At 30.1% G+C, this 15458-nt stretch overlaps 1 protein-coding gene across 2 annotated transcripts in view; it reads right to left on the bottom strand.

Moving 5' to 3' along the window:
• Positions 1-15458, bottom strand: part of NCAM2 (neural cell adhesion molecule 2) — a 515217-nt gene that overhangs the window by 23509 nt on the left and 476250 nt on the right. Inside the window, exon 16 of one of the 2 annotated variants that reach the window (XM_025449671.3) lies at positions 7339-13377. The exons of the other annotated variant lie outside the window; for it this stretch is intronic. Coding sequence (XP_025305456.1) covers positions 13271-13377 — 107 coding nt within the window. The 3' untranslated portion in view covers positions 7339-13270. Of the gene's footprint in view, positions 1-7338; positions 13378-15458 lie in introns of those variants that run through there. 2 annotated transcript variants of the gene reach the window in all.

Below are 15458 nucleotides of genomic sequence, written 5' to 3'. Positions count from 1 at the left end.
TTTGTTTTTATGGTTATTTTGTGCATTTTAGACACATTTGTCTTCACTGAAACAAAAATTGGTTGAAACTTGCAACAGATTATTTCTAACAAATCAAAAACCTCTTCCCTGAAATAAAGACTGTACCTCTTTTGTATTCTGATCTTTTCTCTGTTGTATCTTGGTTCCCTCTTGGAAAAGCTTCTAATATTCATTAGATAATGAAAGTACATCGTTCAGCTTCCTGACAAAGTGCACTTATTAGCAACTTTTTAAGTTCACTCAAGTTCATATTATTTGGATATTTAACTGCCTAGTGAACTAACTGAGTGAAAACTGTGTGGGTGCAACATGAATTTTTAGGCATGCAGTTTTCAATGAACAGTGTAAAGAAAAAGTATGCAATGCAACTAATATCTGTGATGGCTGTGTAAGAGTATTGTTAATGGTGAAAAGAAAATTGTGGAGTCTTTTATAAGGGATTGCATTTGGGGAAAGGAGTCTTAGGATTTTAAAATTTAAAATCTTTAGAACTATATTAAAAATTAAAAGTTATAATCATGAGAAGAGTATTTAATTGTATGAAATTGCACTATTTATAAGTGCATTGTGATCAGCCTGACAGATGTTTGAGTTTTAGGATCACACAAAAGTAATTTGCTGTGTATTGAAAGAACATGTATTGAGTTTATTGGAGCTCTTTCAGTAATCCAAAAACAAATTATAAAAGTTCATGTCCGAGATTAATATCTGATAATCCTTGATAACACTATTTGTGTATCCACACATTAATTTCAAAAGGTGAAATTTCAGATTTTTATTAAAGATTTATTTATTTTAGAGAGAAAGAAAGAGAATGTAGGGGGCAGGATATAGGAGCAGAGAGAGAGAGAGAAACCCAACAGACTCCAAGCTGAGTGTGGAGCCCAATGAAGAGCTTGATCTTATGACCCTGAGATCATGACTTGATTGAAACCAAGAGTTGAATGTTTAACTAACTGTACCACCCAGGCACTCCTGAAATTTTCAGGTTTTTAATCTTATAAGTAAAATTTACCAATGATTTTTCAGTACTATTCAAATATATTAACAAAGCCTACTGTTACTATTTGTATGTGTTTTAAATCCTCAATATATTTCAGTACATTTTAATAAGGTGGTGTTGTCTTTTCTGGGTGTACTCAGTTAAGCGATATTGATGTAGGTGTATTCTTGCTTACTACCAAATTTCTTTGTTTGTGGGGGGGTGAAGATTGTATTTTATATCATCTATTTCCTACCATTGTGTTTCTGTGTCTCTATTATTTAGTTATTTTGATTCTTACGTCAATATGTTCTTTACACATATAACAAATACACACACACACACACACACACACACACACACTCAATGATAATACAAATTTCCCTTCAAGTCACTTATCCTTACTAGGAAGTATTATTTGGGAGAAGGTAGGTTGAGAGGGCAGCACAGATAAACCAGACTTTACTTATTTATCTATTTACTTACTTATATTTACTGTCTGATTTGGGGCAAGATAATTAGCTAATTAGCTAATTGAGGATATCTGGTTTGGTAATGGGAAGAGAATTGTGTGTGTGTGTGTGTGTATTATTTATAATTACAAAACTCTATACATTTTCCTAAGAATGTCTTTTCCTAGACAAGGAATGTTTGTTTGTTTACAAAGGCAGAATTATAAAATATCTTTTCAAAATATCTTCTTCTCCTTTGATAATACAGAAATATTTTTGCCCAAGGCTGAATTGGGCCAAAATACATGATCATCCTTTAATTTAGCACAATCTTATTAAACAATCTTATCAAGCAGTTGTGAAGATGAAATAAGAAAAAGGCAAAAGACTCTCTTCACTGGGGACTCATTAAATTGAGAAGAGTAGAGTAAGACATGTAACTGGAAACTGAAATGCAATGCAATTGATTGCTTTACTAGTGGTAAAAATTAATGTAACCTGAGCAGATGGGGGGAAAATCATATATGTTAGTAGTTCGTGGTCAAGTAAGACGTAATAGAGAAGACAATGCTTGAAATGGTATTGAAGAATGAGAACATTTCCATGTGATGACAGGAAGTGATTATTGACAGAATACGCCATGAGTAAATGTGAAAATGTATGAAAATATATGGTATGTTTTTAAATTAGCATATATATAAATATTAGAGATAAAATACTGAAGATGGTTGAAAAGGTCAAAGTGAAGTGATAAAAATGATGAAATTAAAAATGTGGACCTTGCAAACTGAGTAGATAAATAAATCACCCAAACCAAATTAGTCACCACCACTAACAGAACCTCAAACGTGTGATCTTTTCACAAAAGATGGTAGAGAGTTGTTAGAGATACATAGGAAGGGAACTAGAATCTGTTGCAGGAAAGAAGCTAGTGGAAGCCTGGGCTATGGCTTCAAACATCTGTCCAGTCTTTCCTGTCTCCTATTCCACCTCCATTTCCATAATGCACCCAGGCTTGTCAATCTCTACTTGATACTTGAAGCAGTGAGAAAATAGACTTAGCCTAGAACATGTGATTAGTGATAGAACATTAATTAGTGACCATTAATATGTTTTAAAAATGGACACTGTATAAGATAAAGTATTATCATTTACATAATATATATTTATAATTACATATAACTGTTCTGTGTAATTTGTAATGGAATGACATTCTAAGTGGCTCATCTCTTTCACACCATTTTAAAAATTTATTATCTACACAATCCTTCTTAAGGTTTTAGTATTTATCTTTTGAAAACAATTCCCTGTAAAAAGGAACACTCTAAAATATAAAGTTATTATTCTTCTATGAGAGTGTTGATGAAAACTTGTCACATTCGCAGAAAAAGTTAAAGTAGTATATTTAATATAAGGAAAGGAATTAAAGATATAAGCTGTCCTGATTTTGGAAAAAAAAGTATTATCTAATAGATAACAGCACATTTTTGGTAAATGTTTCAAATAACTGAAAACTTTAGAAATGAATATTTCTAAGTGTTTTTTATAAATCTGGTGCAACAAACCATGAGAGATTGTGAAATATCTAGAGTCCTTCCACAACAGAATACCTGTGCTCCTAACTACACTGACATTTCAAATTGCTAAGTGTGTTGGAATGGAAACCACTGATCATTTCACAAAAAAATGCAAGATATAAAATATTTTATATGTCATAACTATTTATTCAAACTGCTACTTTGGAAATTTATTGTTATCTCACTAACTGTACTTTTCCATATGCAGTTTAAATCTTATGGTATGTGTTATTTTTCTTTGGTGAAGATGATTTGAGTATTTCTCATAAGATAATGAAGGTTTTTATTGACTTATAGGGAAGAAAACTTCTTAGATTGGAATGAATATGATAAAAACAGACATGAACCAGTGTTAAAGAATAGAATAACTTAAATTTTAGTTCTTTGGCTTAACCATTAACTGGCCAAATTCATTTTTTTTTCTGTTAACATTAGTTAGTTCCATTTATTGAATATGGAATACTTTGCACAGGTAAAAAATACCATATTTTCTTTTTTAATAAGATTTAATTAATTTATTTATTTGAGAGAGAGAGAGAGGGAGAGAGAGTGCACATGAGTGCTGGCAGAGGGAAAAGGACAGCAGACTGTACTGAGAGTGAAGCCCCACGTGGGCTCCATCTCATGACCCTAAGATCATGACCTGAGCTAAAGTGCAGTCGAACGCTCAACTGACAGAACCACCCAGGTGCCCCCAAAATACTTTTTTTCTTAAAGACTCTATATTACAAAATTGAATCATAACTGTATAAGATTAAACTACAATATTTTACAAATTGTTTGTTTAAATTAAAAACTAATCTATTGCAAAATTATTAAATATACAGACCTTTGAATTTTATAAATATATAAGACAATAAATGAAAAAATATGAACAAATATATAGATCCTATTATTTTCTAAGGAATTTATAACACTAAGTTTTGAAAATTTTCCAGCATTAGACATTCACTATATTGAGTTGTAGAGATTTCAATTTCTGCCTTAGGGTTCTATTTTAAAACCCCCATTACATTATTAAAATGAAACATCTAAATATGTAAGACCACTTATAATGTATATTATTACATAGTACATAGTACTTCAAAATAATATATCATATAGTATACTTTAAAATAGAAGTGCAGATTTTCAATATATTTAAAAAGTACATCTAAGATATGCTCCTCTGGGTGAATGAATACACTGTGGTACATCCAGATAGTGGAATATTATTCAATGCTGAAAAAAAAATGAGCCATCACAACATGAAGAGACATGAAAGAACTTTAAATGCATATTACCTAGTGAGAGGAGCCAATCTTCTGAAAAAGTTATGTGCTATGTGATTCCAACTACATGACATTACAGAAAAGGAAAACTATAGAGGCTGTAAAAAAGACCAGTGGTTGCCAGGGGTTAGGAGAGAAGGAGGGACAAACAGGTAGACAATGGAGGATTTTTAGAGCCGTGAAACTTTTGTAAAATACTATAATACTATATAGTGCGCACATTTCATTATGCATTTATCAAAACCCATATAATGGACAACACCAAAAATAAATCCTAATGCAAAAACTGGTCTCTGAGTAAAAACGATGTCAGTGGTATCAATCGAGGTCGATCAATTGTAACAAATGGACCATTCTCCAAGTTGATAAGGGGAAGGCTATACATGTACTGGGGCAGGAAGAAATGGGGAACTCTGTACATTCCTCTCAGTTTTGGTATGAACCTGAAACTTCTCAAAAGTAAAGTCTTTCCAAAAATGGGAAAAAAATACAATGTCATATCTTGAAAATCTTCCCCCCAAAAATGGCTAACATGCCTCAATTGACTGAGAAAGTCTATAAATTCAATAAACAATCTTTTATGTCCTTCATTAATTAAAAAAAAATGACCTGCTAAGTGATGACACACAGGAAAGTCTTAAACATTTTTGGCTTCCTGTTTTAGTATTATGGGACTCACCGATGAACCAGACCAGCCCTTGCTGTAGAGCAATGGCTATATTCCCTTAAATAAACTTTTCTTCATGTCTGAGCCATTTGATGGAACAGGCCAGTATATAAAAATGCCACAATATTTTTTTCTGTTTTCCACCAATAAGCACTGTGAAAAATTTTTCTTAGCATTTTTCAAGAACATCAGAGAGTTTTGCATTTAATCTTCTATGTAACATATATATTTAGCCTTTGTGAAATTATATAGAGACAATAGTAAATTCAAAGTTGTTGTTCATGCATTCAAAGCAGAAATGCTAGTTTGAAGAGCTGATTTTTACTTTTGCTAACCTTATCTAAGTAAGGAAAAATAGTCTATATTAATTATAATATGAATTTTTAAATATTTTGTTTCTCTTTGTAATAATAAATGAGAAATCAGTAGAGAAGCAAGCATATAGTCACTATGTAAATTCTGGTTTGAAGCTGTTTATTTTGATTTCCTAAAATGAAAAGGACAGATGCTGATATGAAAACACCTGTTTTAGTCTTTATTAGACAGTACACAAAAATATTACTAGAAAATGACCTCTTTCCACTAACAATGCAAAAACGTCATTTTATAAGGTATTTTCAGGAAATATGTAAAAATCATAAAGTGATCACATTTAATTTGATATTCCTTTAGAGCTAGAAACTGAGTGTGAGTTTATTATATTACATTGATCATGGGAAAGGAGCTTTGTATAAAAGTGGAAGTGAGAAAGGTAAACTGATTTGTTGAATGGAGTATGGAGATTACTGGAAGGAACTGTAGTTGATTTATACATGGCCTTTCCTAACTCACATTGTTTTTTCTTTGAGGCAATCAAGAAGAAATTAAAGGAAGTGGGACAAAGACAAAGTCTGTATGAATTATAGACTAGGGATTGAGTTATTCTTTCTCTGATTCAGTGTAATTTGATAAAACAAAGACAGGAAGAATGCTGAGAGTTAATGCCTCCCAATTTGGCTTCTCTGATCCTCAATTTGTTTACATAAAATAATTGGTATTGATGACGCTATTCGAGTAGATTTCCTCAAATCTCTTTAGCTTTTTCATGGTGATCCCAAACAAGAAAGTAATATACAGCTAATAGAGTAATGTAAAGTCTCTGTGACAGTCACTATAAAAATGTCCAATAATTCCCAGATACTTCCCTTTTGATACTGTCTCATTGTCAAAGGGTTTCAGGAAAAATAAGAACAGCAAAGAAAAACAACTTTCTTTCTCTCCCCACATCTAAAACCTCTGTAACTGTTGAATCAACTGAAAGAGCTCAAAAGTTATAACAAAATATTATGTTAAAATTTTCATTTTGAAATGTATATAAATATGTTTTAATGGGGGATATATAGATTAAGACCTACATTTAAGACTAGGCTGTTCTGGAATAAGAAAGATTAAATGTGCCTTAAAATTATGCAAATCTTGAAAATGAACATTTCCTCCTTTGTAATTTCTACACTGTTTCATTTTTATCTGGCAATGCAGCACTTGACTTATTTATATAAGAGAAATACATATTCATATCTAATGCAGCAATTTGTCCTTTGTAAAAACCAACTGAATAATTTCCATATTAAAGAATTGTCATTTGAATCCAGGTCCACTACTAAAACAAAAAAAGAAATATAATGTTTCATTAAGAGCACTGGACCTGGATTCTAACTGTGACTCTTTACATAAATTATTCAACTTCTTTAGACCTCACTATTCTCATCTAAAATATGGGATAATGAAACTTTAAAGAGACTTTATGAAGAGTCAATTAAATATTCCACACAGCATGTGTGGCAGTACACATTAAAAAATAGAATTAATTAAAGAATAGAACCAAAGTCATTTTTGTTTCATACCCTGGCTGTGTATAAGCAGAGAAACTTAGGAACTTTCTATAATTTTATTCTTATGGTGCTTAAACCAAATTATAGCAATACATTAACCAAAGACATTTAAAAATCTCTTTAAGCATTTATCTCTGCCTTTATAAACTTTTGCTAGGAAAGGAAACTATTTAACAATGCTTGCATTATTAAAATTATTAACTATATTCTTGTATTTTATTAAGATAGTATCAATTACTTTCATCTCGTACTGGTTATCGAAGTCTTCTAAGAACACTTGAACTAGTTTACTATGAAAGAAACAGTATTTAATAGTGTATCTAAATTATTTTACATCAGCCGACTGATGATGTATTTATTTATCCCAAAAAGAAGTCACTCAATGATTATATGTTTATTACATTGAGAGATTGGATTTGACCAAGTTAGAAATGAAAACACACAACAAGGACAGAAAAGATTTGTACCAGTAATAAAGAAAACACATATAACAAAGATTTTCCTCAGTTTTCTTTATTACAACAATGGAGACACAGAGGTACAGAAAATAAAATGACATTTAATATACTATGAAACACATGCATAGGATTACACATAGTGCTGGATATTATGTTGGGGGTTTCAAATAAGAGATGATACTGAAGACAATACATTTACAACGTACATTTTTTTTTCAAGAAAATAAGCTATGATGAAAACAAATGCAATTAAAGTGATCAGAAATAGTCACTTTAAAACACAAGTGTTATACATAAAATCTGTAAGATGTGAGATAAAAATATTCTTAAAGAAGCTCATGAATCATGGATGTTACTTAAAACAGTAATTTTTAATTGCTTGCATTTAAAAAAATTAGCTAGGAGACTTATTTCATAGTTCCCATTTAGTACAGGTATAGAATAAAAATAAATATGATATAATTAAGAAAAAGATGCTATCTCTTAACATTATGTAGTGCTTGCAAATATGTAACTTTATATTTTATTAGTTAAAATGGAATGATAAAGAATAACTTAACACACACAAATTAAGAAAATTTACAATATACCTATAATACAATTAGTTCACACTTAAAATGAAATTTGATTATACTTGAATGAATCTATCTTTTAAAATTAGGTAAAATAATAGTCTATGAATTATAGTCTATCAACAAAGCAGTAAGGACATCAGTTGCAGTTCAGATCAGTGAAGCTATAATAATAGAATTCTTAAACATATGAGTTTTCCTTGGCTATTTCAATTTTTTCAGTTTGGGCTTTGAAATTAATGAATAGCTATAGAAGAAGAGTGGACTACTATCAAAAAATCTTTATCTGATTCATCTTAGATAAGAAGATATTAAAACCAAAGGCATTTGGAAAATGAAGCATTGATATTACACTCACATCTCTTATTTCAGAACAATTAAATTAGATTTAAGATTACTGAATTTTTTACCTTAGATAAAAATTGAGATGCTGCTTAATATACTATAATAAACATTATGTATTTCATCAAGTTTTTAGGTACAATAAATTAAAAAGAGATAGTACTAAAGCTTTATATTTAAAAGTTAAAAAAAATATTAACTCTAAATGTTAACTCTACCAATATAGATGGCGATACAAAAGAAATCAGGTTAATTAGATTTTTTTTTTCTTTAGTTAGATCCTAAAATTTACTGTGGTAATATCTTCTGAATTCTATGATAAACTATCAAGAATTAATAGTGACTAAATAATTCTCTTTATTTTTTATGACATCATCAGCTGATTTGGAAATGGAATTTTTACTAATTTCAATTCATACTGAAATAATTTCAAGGGCGATTTGTCAAATATTTGCATCTCTAGTCATATGAATTATGCAAATTTGAGCTACCCATTCAATACGTTAGTCTTTCTGAAGGTTTTAAGACATATATCCAAACCACAAATGCTAAGACTTTAATATTTACCACTGATTAATGGAAAAGGAATAGAAAAAATACATCCTATTCCTATTTATTTATGGCTAGAAATCCAGAGGGAGGAAAGGAAGGCTGGAGGGTGGGCGAGAGAGAGAGGAGAGTAAGAGAGACAAAGAGGAGGAAAAAAGAGGAATAGAGGAAAGAGACAGGGAAAGAGAGGGACTATTAGAAATTATAAATTGGAAGGAAAGAATGGAGGGAGGGAGGGAAGAAGAGAGGAAATGGTGGAATGAATGGGAAGAAAAGAATGAAGGAAGGAATTAAGCCATAATAAGAGAAAACCTACTTAATTTGTACCTATTCAAAGGTTGTTTGAAGGGTATTACATTATACCTCACAGATTTGAGCCATAATAATAAGATGCATAAAATGGCACATTTAGATATAACCTTATGATCTGATATCTTTATTCATTAAGCAAAATTATAATACATAAGGGCTAAAGAAAATTATAAATAACATTTAATTAGGTAGTATTGTAACACACTAAAGCTCCCAGTGCTGCCAATATCATAACCAAAAACAAACAGGTGGAAATTTTCAGATAATTTTACATAACTAGAGAGGTTTCTTAACTACTTCAAACTGCAAGTACTATTATAGGTAACATGAGCTAACTCTTCTTGAAAACTCGCCCCAAACATAGTTAATGGTTGTATTGGTAATATAAATATCTACCTTAAATCACTAAAATCATTTGTAATTTTAAAATTTATTTTTCAATTCCCAGTGTAGGTATACCATATTATAAATAAGACGCTTTTCAGATACATAATAGAGCTCATCCTGACTCAAAAATGATTAATTACCTCTTGCAACTCTGTTTTGTTGAATATAACTGACTAATCACAAATCCAATTGTATAAAGTTGAAACTACAGTAGAATTTTCCGTATTTCAGTTTTAATTTAGTTAAATACGGTAAGTGGCCATTCTTATATGGAAAATATTTGAGTTAAATTTTAATGGCTTCCAAATTGATCCAAATTGTAGAACCTATGAACTACTGTGCATACTTGTATTTTTAACTCTTAATTAAAAAAATCTTCTGTATATTTAAATAGTAAAAACTATTTGCAATTAAATTATTTGCATATGTATTCATTTTATATGTCCAACTGAAATTACATACATACACTATTAACCCAATGTCTAGAATATATTTATTTACTTATATCATTTTTTAAAATACTTAAGATACTTTAGGTGAAGGAAATAATGGAAATAAATTTAAAAAAATAAAGCCATAAGACATTTTAATCTTGTCCATGTCTACCAGGAATGAATGCATATATGTTCTTTTGTGTAATGTTTTTGGAAATAGTATGAGTGTAGCATTTATAAAGTATAGCTATTCCCAATGACTAATATGAGGAGAGAGGATGAAAAATGTTAATTGACCTATGAATCTCCCATGTAAGAAGTTTCATAGAAAAGAATTTACTGCTACTTGCTAGGCATACTCTCCTGGCACATCTGGCACGTGGTATTGGTGCGCTTTATAGTGATCTGATGAATAATTACAGAGTTTGGTTTGGGGTAGAGAAACCAGTAGCACTGAATAATTAAAGGAGAAAAGAAGACAGACCAAGTAAGAGCTGGGAGGAAAAAAAAAGGAGATATCTATGTTTATACAAGAAACTAACCCTGATGCTCCACATGCCAAAGCTGCAATCATCCATAAGTAAATCAGCCTAACCTAATAACTCATATAATATGCCCGTTAATAAAATTTTGGAATGATTAAACATTTGGAGATATGATATACATGTCAATAGACATAGACACATTAAATGTAATGATTAACATAAAACTCACCTTAACACACAAGTTCATATTTTATACATTTCAGACACAGCATTTTATTTAAAAATCTATTGGATGAAAAAAAATCATTGGGTAATATGAGGGAGAGACATAAAATAAGCTGAATTTTTATGTTTTGCTTACCAATATTCACATTCACTTAGACTTATAGGCAGATACTAATTAGACTAAAAAGCACTGTCAAATTACATGGTTGCATATAGACTAAAGACTAAAACTCAGATTATAAAAAAGATAACTTAGCAACACTTACACTTTATTATTATTTTTTTAAATCAGAGATGGTAATTTACAATCCCTAAGGTTTTGTTTATTGAAATGCTATAGCTATACTGTTCAGAGTTTTGTGCTTTCCTATTTCTTGTGGAAATAAACCAAAGCACAGAGCCTGTATTTTAAGATATCTAAGGATCTATTTTCAAGAATGTATGCATTTCTCAGAACTGTAAAATAACGTCTTCTAAGCATAAACATTTGGTCAAATGAAAGGTTGCTCATTAATTTCAGGATTAAAAACCTGATCTGTACTTAGATGTTTATAAAAACTAAATGAAGGGTTCCTGGGTGGTTCATAGGTTGAGCATCTGCCTCTGGCTTAAGTCATGATCCCAGGGTCCTGGGTTGGAGTCCTTCATCTGGCTCCCTGCAGGAGCCTGCTTTTCCCTCTGCCTTTGTCTTTGTCTCTCTTTCTGTCTCTCAGGAATAAATAAATAAAATCTTTAAAAAAAAAAACTAAATGCTGAATTTATTAAATGTAATTCTGTGAGAATAAAAGTTTAATTTTAGATTATTTTATCAACTGTCAAAATATTATTTTAGGTATCATATAAACCTGATTTCGAGTCTTCTTCATATCACTGTTGGTAACCTTAAGTCATAGAATATTAAATTTAAAAAATCAACTATGTTATCTTATAGGAGACCTATTCCATGTTCTTAAGAATATTTTGCTATCATATATTATGTCAAAATAATTTCTACATGACTTTCTTGAAGAAGCATTTATCTTATTGGAAAGATCCAGTCAGGTTATAGTGAACAGAAAAATTGTTCCTGGAAGAGTTATTGAAACTTTTTTCCCAACACTTTCTACATATTAGTAACCAATAAGTCTACATATCTTTTATAAGCACAGATATCCTTGAATATTATATGCACTTATAATTAGTTCTTTAATAAAAAACAAAAAGTTGGCTATGGTGATTTTAAAAATAGAACATTCCCCATAAGCAGGTTAGATTTTCATACTAAAGTCTGGAAGTTCCTTTGTGTCAGCAGAAGAGAAGGGAAGGAGGCAGAAGTATGTTTAATCTGTGGATGGGTTATTGCTAGGTAAGAAGAAAGAAAGACAGCAGTGCACTGCAGAGTTTAGAAAAGATAAAGAAGATAGACTACTAAAGAGAAGTCTAGCCTTAGATCTTACATAATAGGATCCTATAGCTAGTTTTTTGAAAGAGTAAGAGAATACCTTCATGCAAAAAAGTAAATAGTTTTTGATGAGTGATTCTCAAAGCCTAGAATCCAATAATATGATTTACCATATTAGTATGGTCACTTTTGCGCACATATGTAAATCTGATTGCTTTCTAATTATCCAGAATGAGTAGTAAGATCATTTACTAGGGTGTGGTTGGGAGTGAAAAGCACAAAACACTTCTTATTTTATAATGCATGAAAATGTGAAAACTGAAATCATTACTCATGATACTCCCTCAAATCCAGGTTCCTTTGAAAAATGGAACTCAGTTTCATCTTCTTGCAAGTAGTAGCTAAATTATTTACTTCTGTCTCTGGTCCTTGCAAAGATATTGACTCTTACATGTCCAGAAAGATGTGAAAAATAAGTATACGTATATGTTGTTACAACATCAATTTTTGATGCCAGCTCACAGCACAATCCATAACCAGTGAACAGGGTGCAACTTTTTAAACACATTCAAAATTAATTTATTATTTACTTTGGGATATTTGCAGAGATATATTTTCACTTAATGAAAAGTCTGGATATTTTAAATTGGTGTTCAAATTTAAAAGAGGAAACACTTTCACTTTATTCCTATGGCATTTTAGGTCAATAAAAGAAAAATAGGCAGCACAGTAGGGATACACATCTAATATAATAAAAGTTACCAGGTTTATGTTCTATATAAATGGTAAACACCATGAAATTTTATAAATGTCCATGAAGTTAGAAACTTACATTTGAAAGAGTAACAATGAAAACCAATATAAAAGATCCACAATTCTACATAATAAAATTACTATTTATACAGTGTATGGTCATGGATATTGAATTATATTTGCAAAATAATCAAATGAAAGAAGATTAGATGCAGCAAATGCTTATGTTTCAAGTAAAAGTGACATGATATTTAACAAGGTCAACCTTAGAAATTAAAGGAAACTTTAGAACGAAGCAAGTTATGCAGTGAACTGTATCCTGGAAGAAACATTCCTGATTCTCTTTCTTTCAGTGATTTTCTGACAAATTATCTACTTTAAAGATTGACAATTTGCGGAAAGGAAAATAGGCTAATTGTTCATGGGTGAAAATACATGCATAATTAGTTGGACCATAGAAAATCTTTTATCAGAATTCCCGATTAGTCTTGTAAACTTGCAAGGCATAAAAGGAAATATATTACAACAACATTAAAACATCCAAGACAAACTTATGGCTATAATGAAAGAAAACCCAGCAGCATTCAGCTGCCATGACTGGCTTCCATTTTCGCCTTTATTCGCTTCACAGCATTTATCTGCATGACGGAAATTGTTTTTGAAAATAGAGTAAGAATAAAATAATTAAGGAAGAAAAGAGTAGGGTTACAAACATGAAAGTAAAGAAAAGGAAAAAAGTGACAGTAGGAAAGAAAAAAAAAAGAGAATAATTAATGCAAGATTTACACAAAGCCGTTACACATTACCTACAAAAAAATTACATTGATACAAGACAAAGAATGGCTAAAATCGGTATAGAACATTTCTAAATAGCTGTCACATATTAAAAACATATCTGAGCCATGATATTAGTTATTCTTATTTCACATAAACCAGACAATAGTTCTGTCTTTGATTATTTAATATAAGCATCTTAATTATTCTCTAATGAAGATGTAACTTATGAGCCAGGAGGCAGGCAGCTGTCATATCACTGGGCTACTGGTAAATTCACATTGCTACTGTTAATTTGAGCTCGTCACATTCTGCAGTGTTTACTGATAGTACTTTTAGCTGCCATTTTATCTTAGAAAAAACATTTAATAAAAGTAGATTTTTAACAGTGAATAAAACTACCAAGAAATAGCAGTGAAAATTACATTTCACACAATGAAAATTTGCCATAAGAATAGAAGAGCAAGGAGCACTGGCCCAACAGACCAAAGGCAAACTCTAGACATATGTTATTGTATCTCTTTAAAAATAATCTCTTTAAAAATTAAAAAAAAGCATAAAAATATAGGTTTATTTTTTCATTACATGCTTCAAAGAAATATTGCTTTGGGTGTAGTATTAACATTTAGCTTTGAGATTTCCAGATAGTTAAAAAGAAGTTTTCGCCAATTAAATAAACTTCAAGTTCACCATTGTTTTAAAATTTCTCTTATTTATATTCCAAACAGATCATAAATTAAACTTTAAGAAGACATTTTAGTATTGGCCATGCACTTGAATGAGTTGTTTTTGTTTATGTTGAGTTATACTAGGTTTCTTGGAACTAGACTGAGCGTCATCAAGATAATTTTCCTCTACAGTTCATTAGAGGTATAATCAAAAAAACCATGAAAACACGAAAAGAAAAGACCTAAAATTTGTAGCAATATATTTAGTGATGGTGATTATATAATTTATTTGTTATCTTCTTAAATTTGAGGAACTCTCAGAGATGTATTACATGCTTGAATTCAGATGGTAGAATTATTTTATCATCAGATCTTAACAATGTATGAATGGAATTCTTTCTTCCCAAATTATATTGATAGTGCTAAAATTAGACATGTGTTCAATTCATAGTAACAAAAGCAGAAAAAGGGAACAATATTAAAAGAAAAAAGTTCCCTCTTTTTGATTAAAAGAAACAGTATTAAACATGTCACAAACCAAAAGAAATGGTGGGAAATGTTTTTCAAATAAATTGAAATACATAAAATCATCAAGGATTTTTTATTTTATGCATTTATTTTTAAAGGATTTTTTAAAACATTAGATTATATTCATTCCACCAAGTTAGGAGTATTTTTAATCAGAGAGATTATAGAATGAATCCATAAATGTCATTTTATCAGACTCTCCTCCTATAGATTTGTAATCATTTTATAAGAACGAGTCATAACATTTGAATATTCTCATTGGTCATAAATAAAAAGAGACAGCATTATGCTGTGTGAATATTCCAAAAAGGAACAAGATTGTTATTTTGCACCCTATTTCTATGTAAATCAAGAAACACATCTTTCAAAGTAAACACATGTTTAATAAGTGAAAATGAGAAAATACTATTCATCACAAAGTACTTTTTAAGTTAGGATAATACACTATGGAGAAGTGTGATATCCACTAATTTATATATGTAGAAAGGCCATTATTATCAATATAATATATATAAACAGAAGGTGAGCATAATGTTAAAAAATAGTTCTTCAGTCCAACAAGTATGTGTACTTTACATTTAGCCTGTTGCTTACAAAAGTTAAATATATTGAATGCACATGAGCAATGACTTTTTAAATTCAAAAGTCCATAAACTTATTTAGACAGTGTGCAATGCCTGCTACCAAAAATGAATTAAAACTAAATTAACTTGGAAAGTTCACATCTTCTAAAACTGGATAGAAAGACT

The sequence above is a fragment of the Canis lupus genome, chromosome 31 (genome assembly GCF_003254725.2).
Source record: "Canis lupus dingo isolate Sandy chromosome 31, ASM325472v2, whole genome shotgun sequence".
In the NCBI taxonomy this organism is placed as follows: Eukaryota; Metazoa; Chordata; class Mammalia; order Carnivora; family Canidae; genus Canis; species Canis lupus.
Note: the sequence above shows the minus strand (reverse complement) of the source record. Positions and strands in the feature narration are given on the sequence as shown.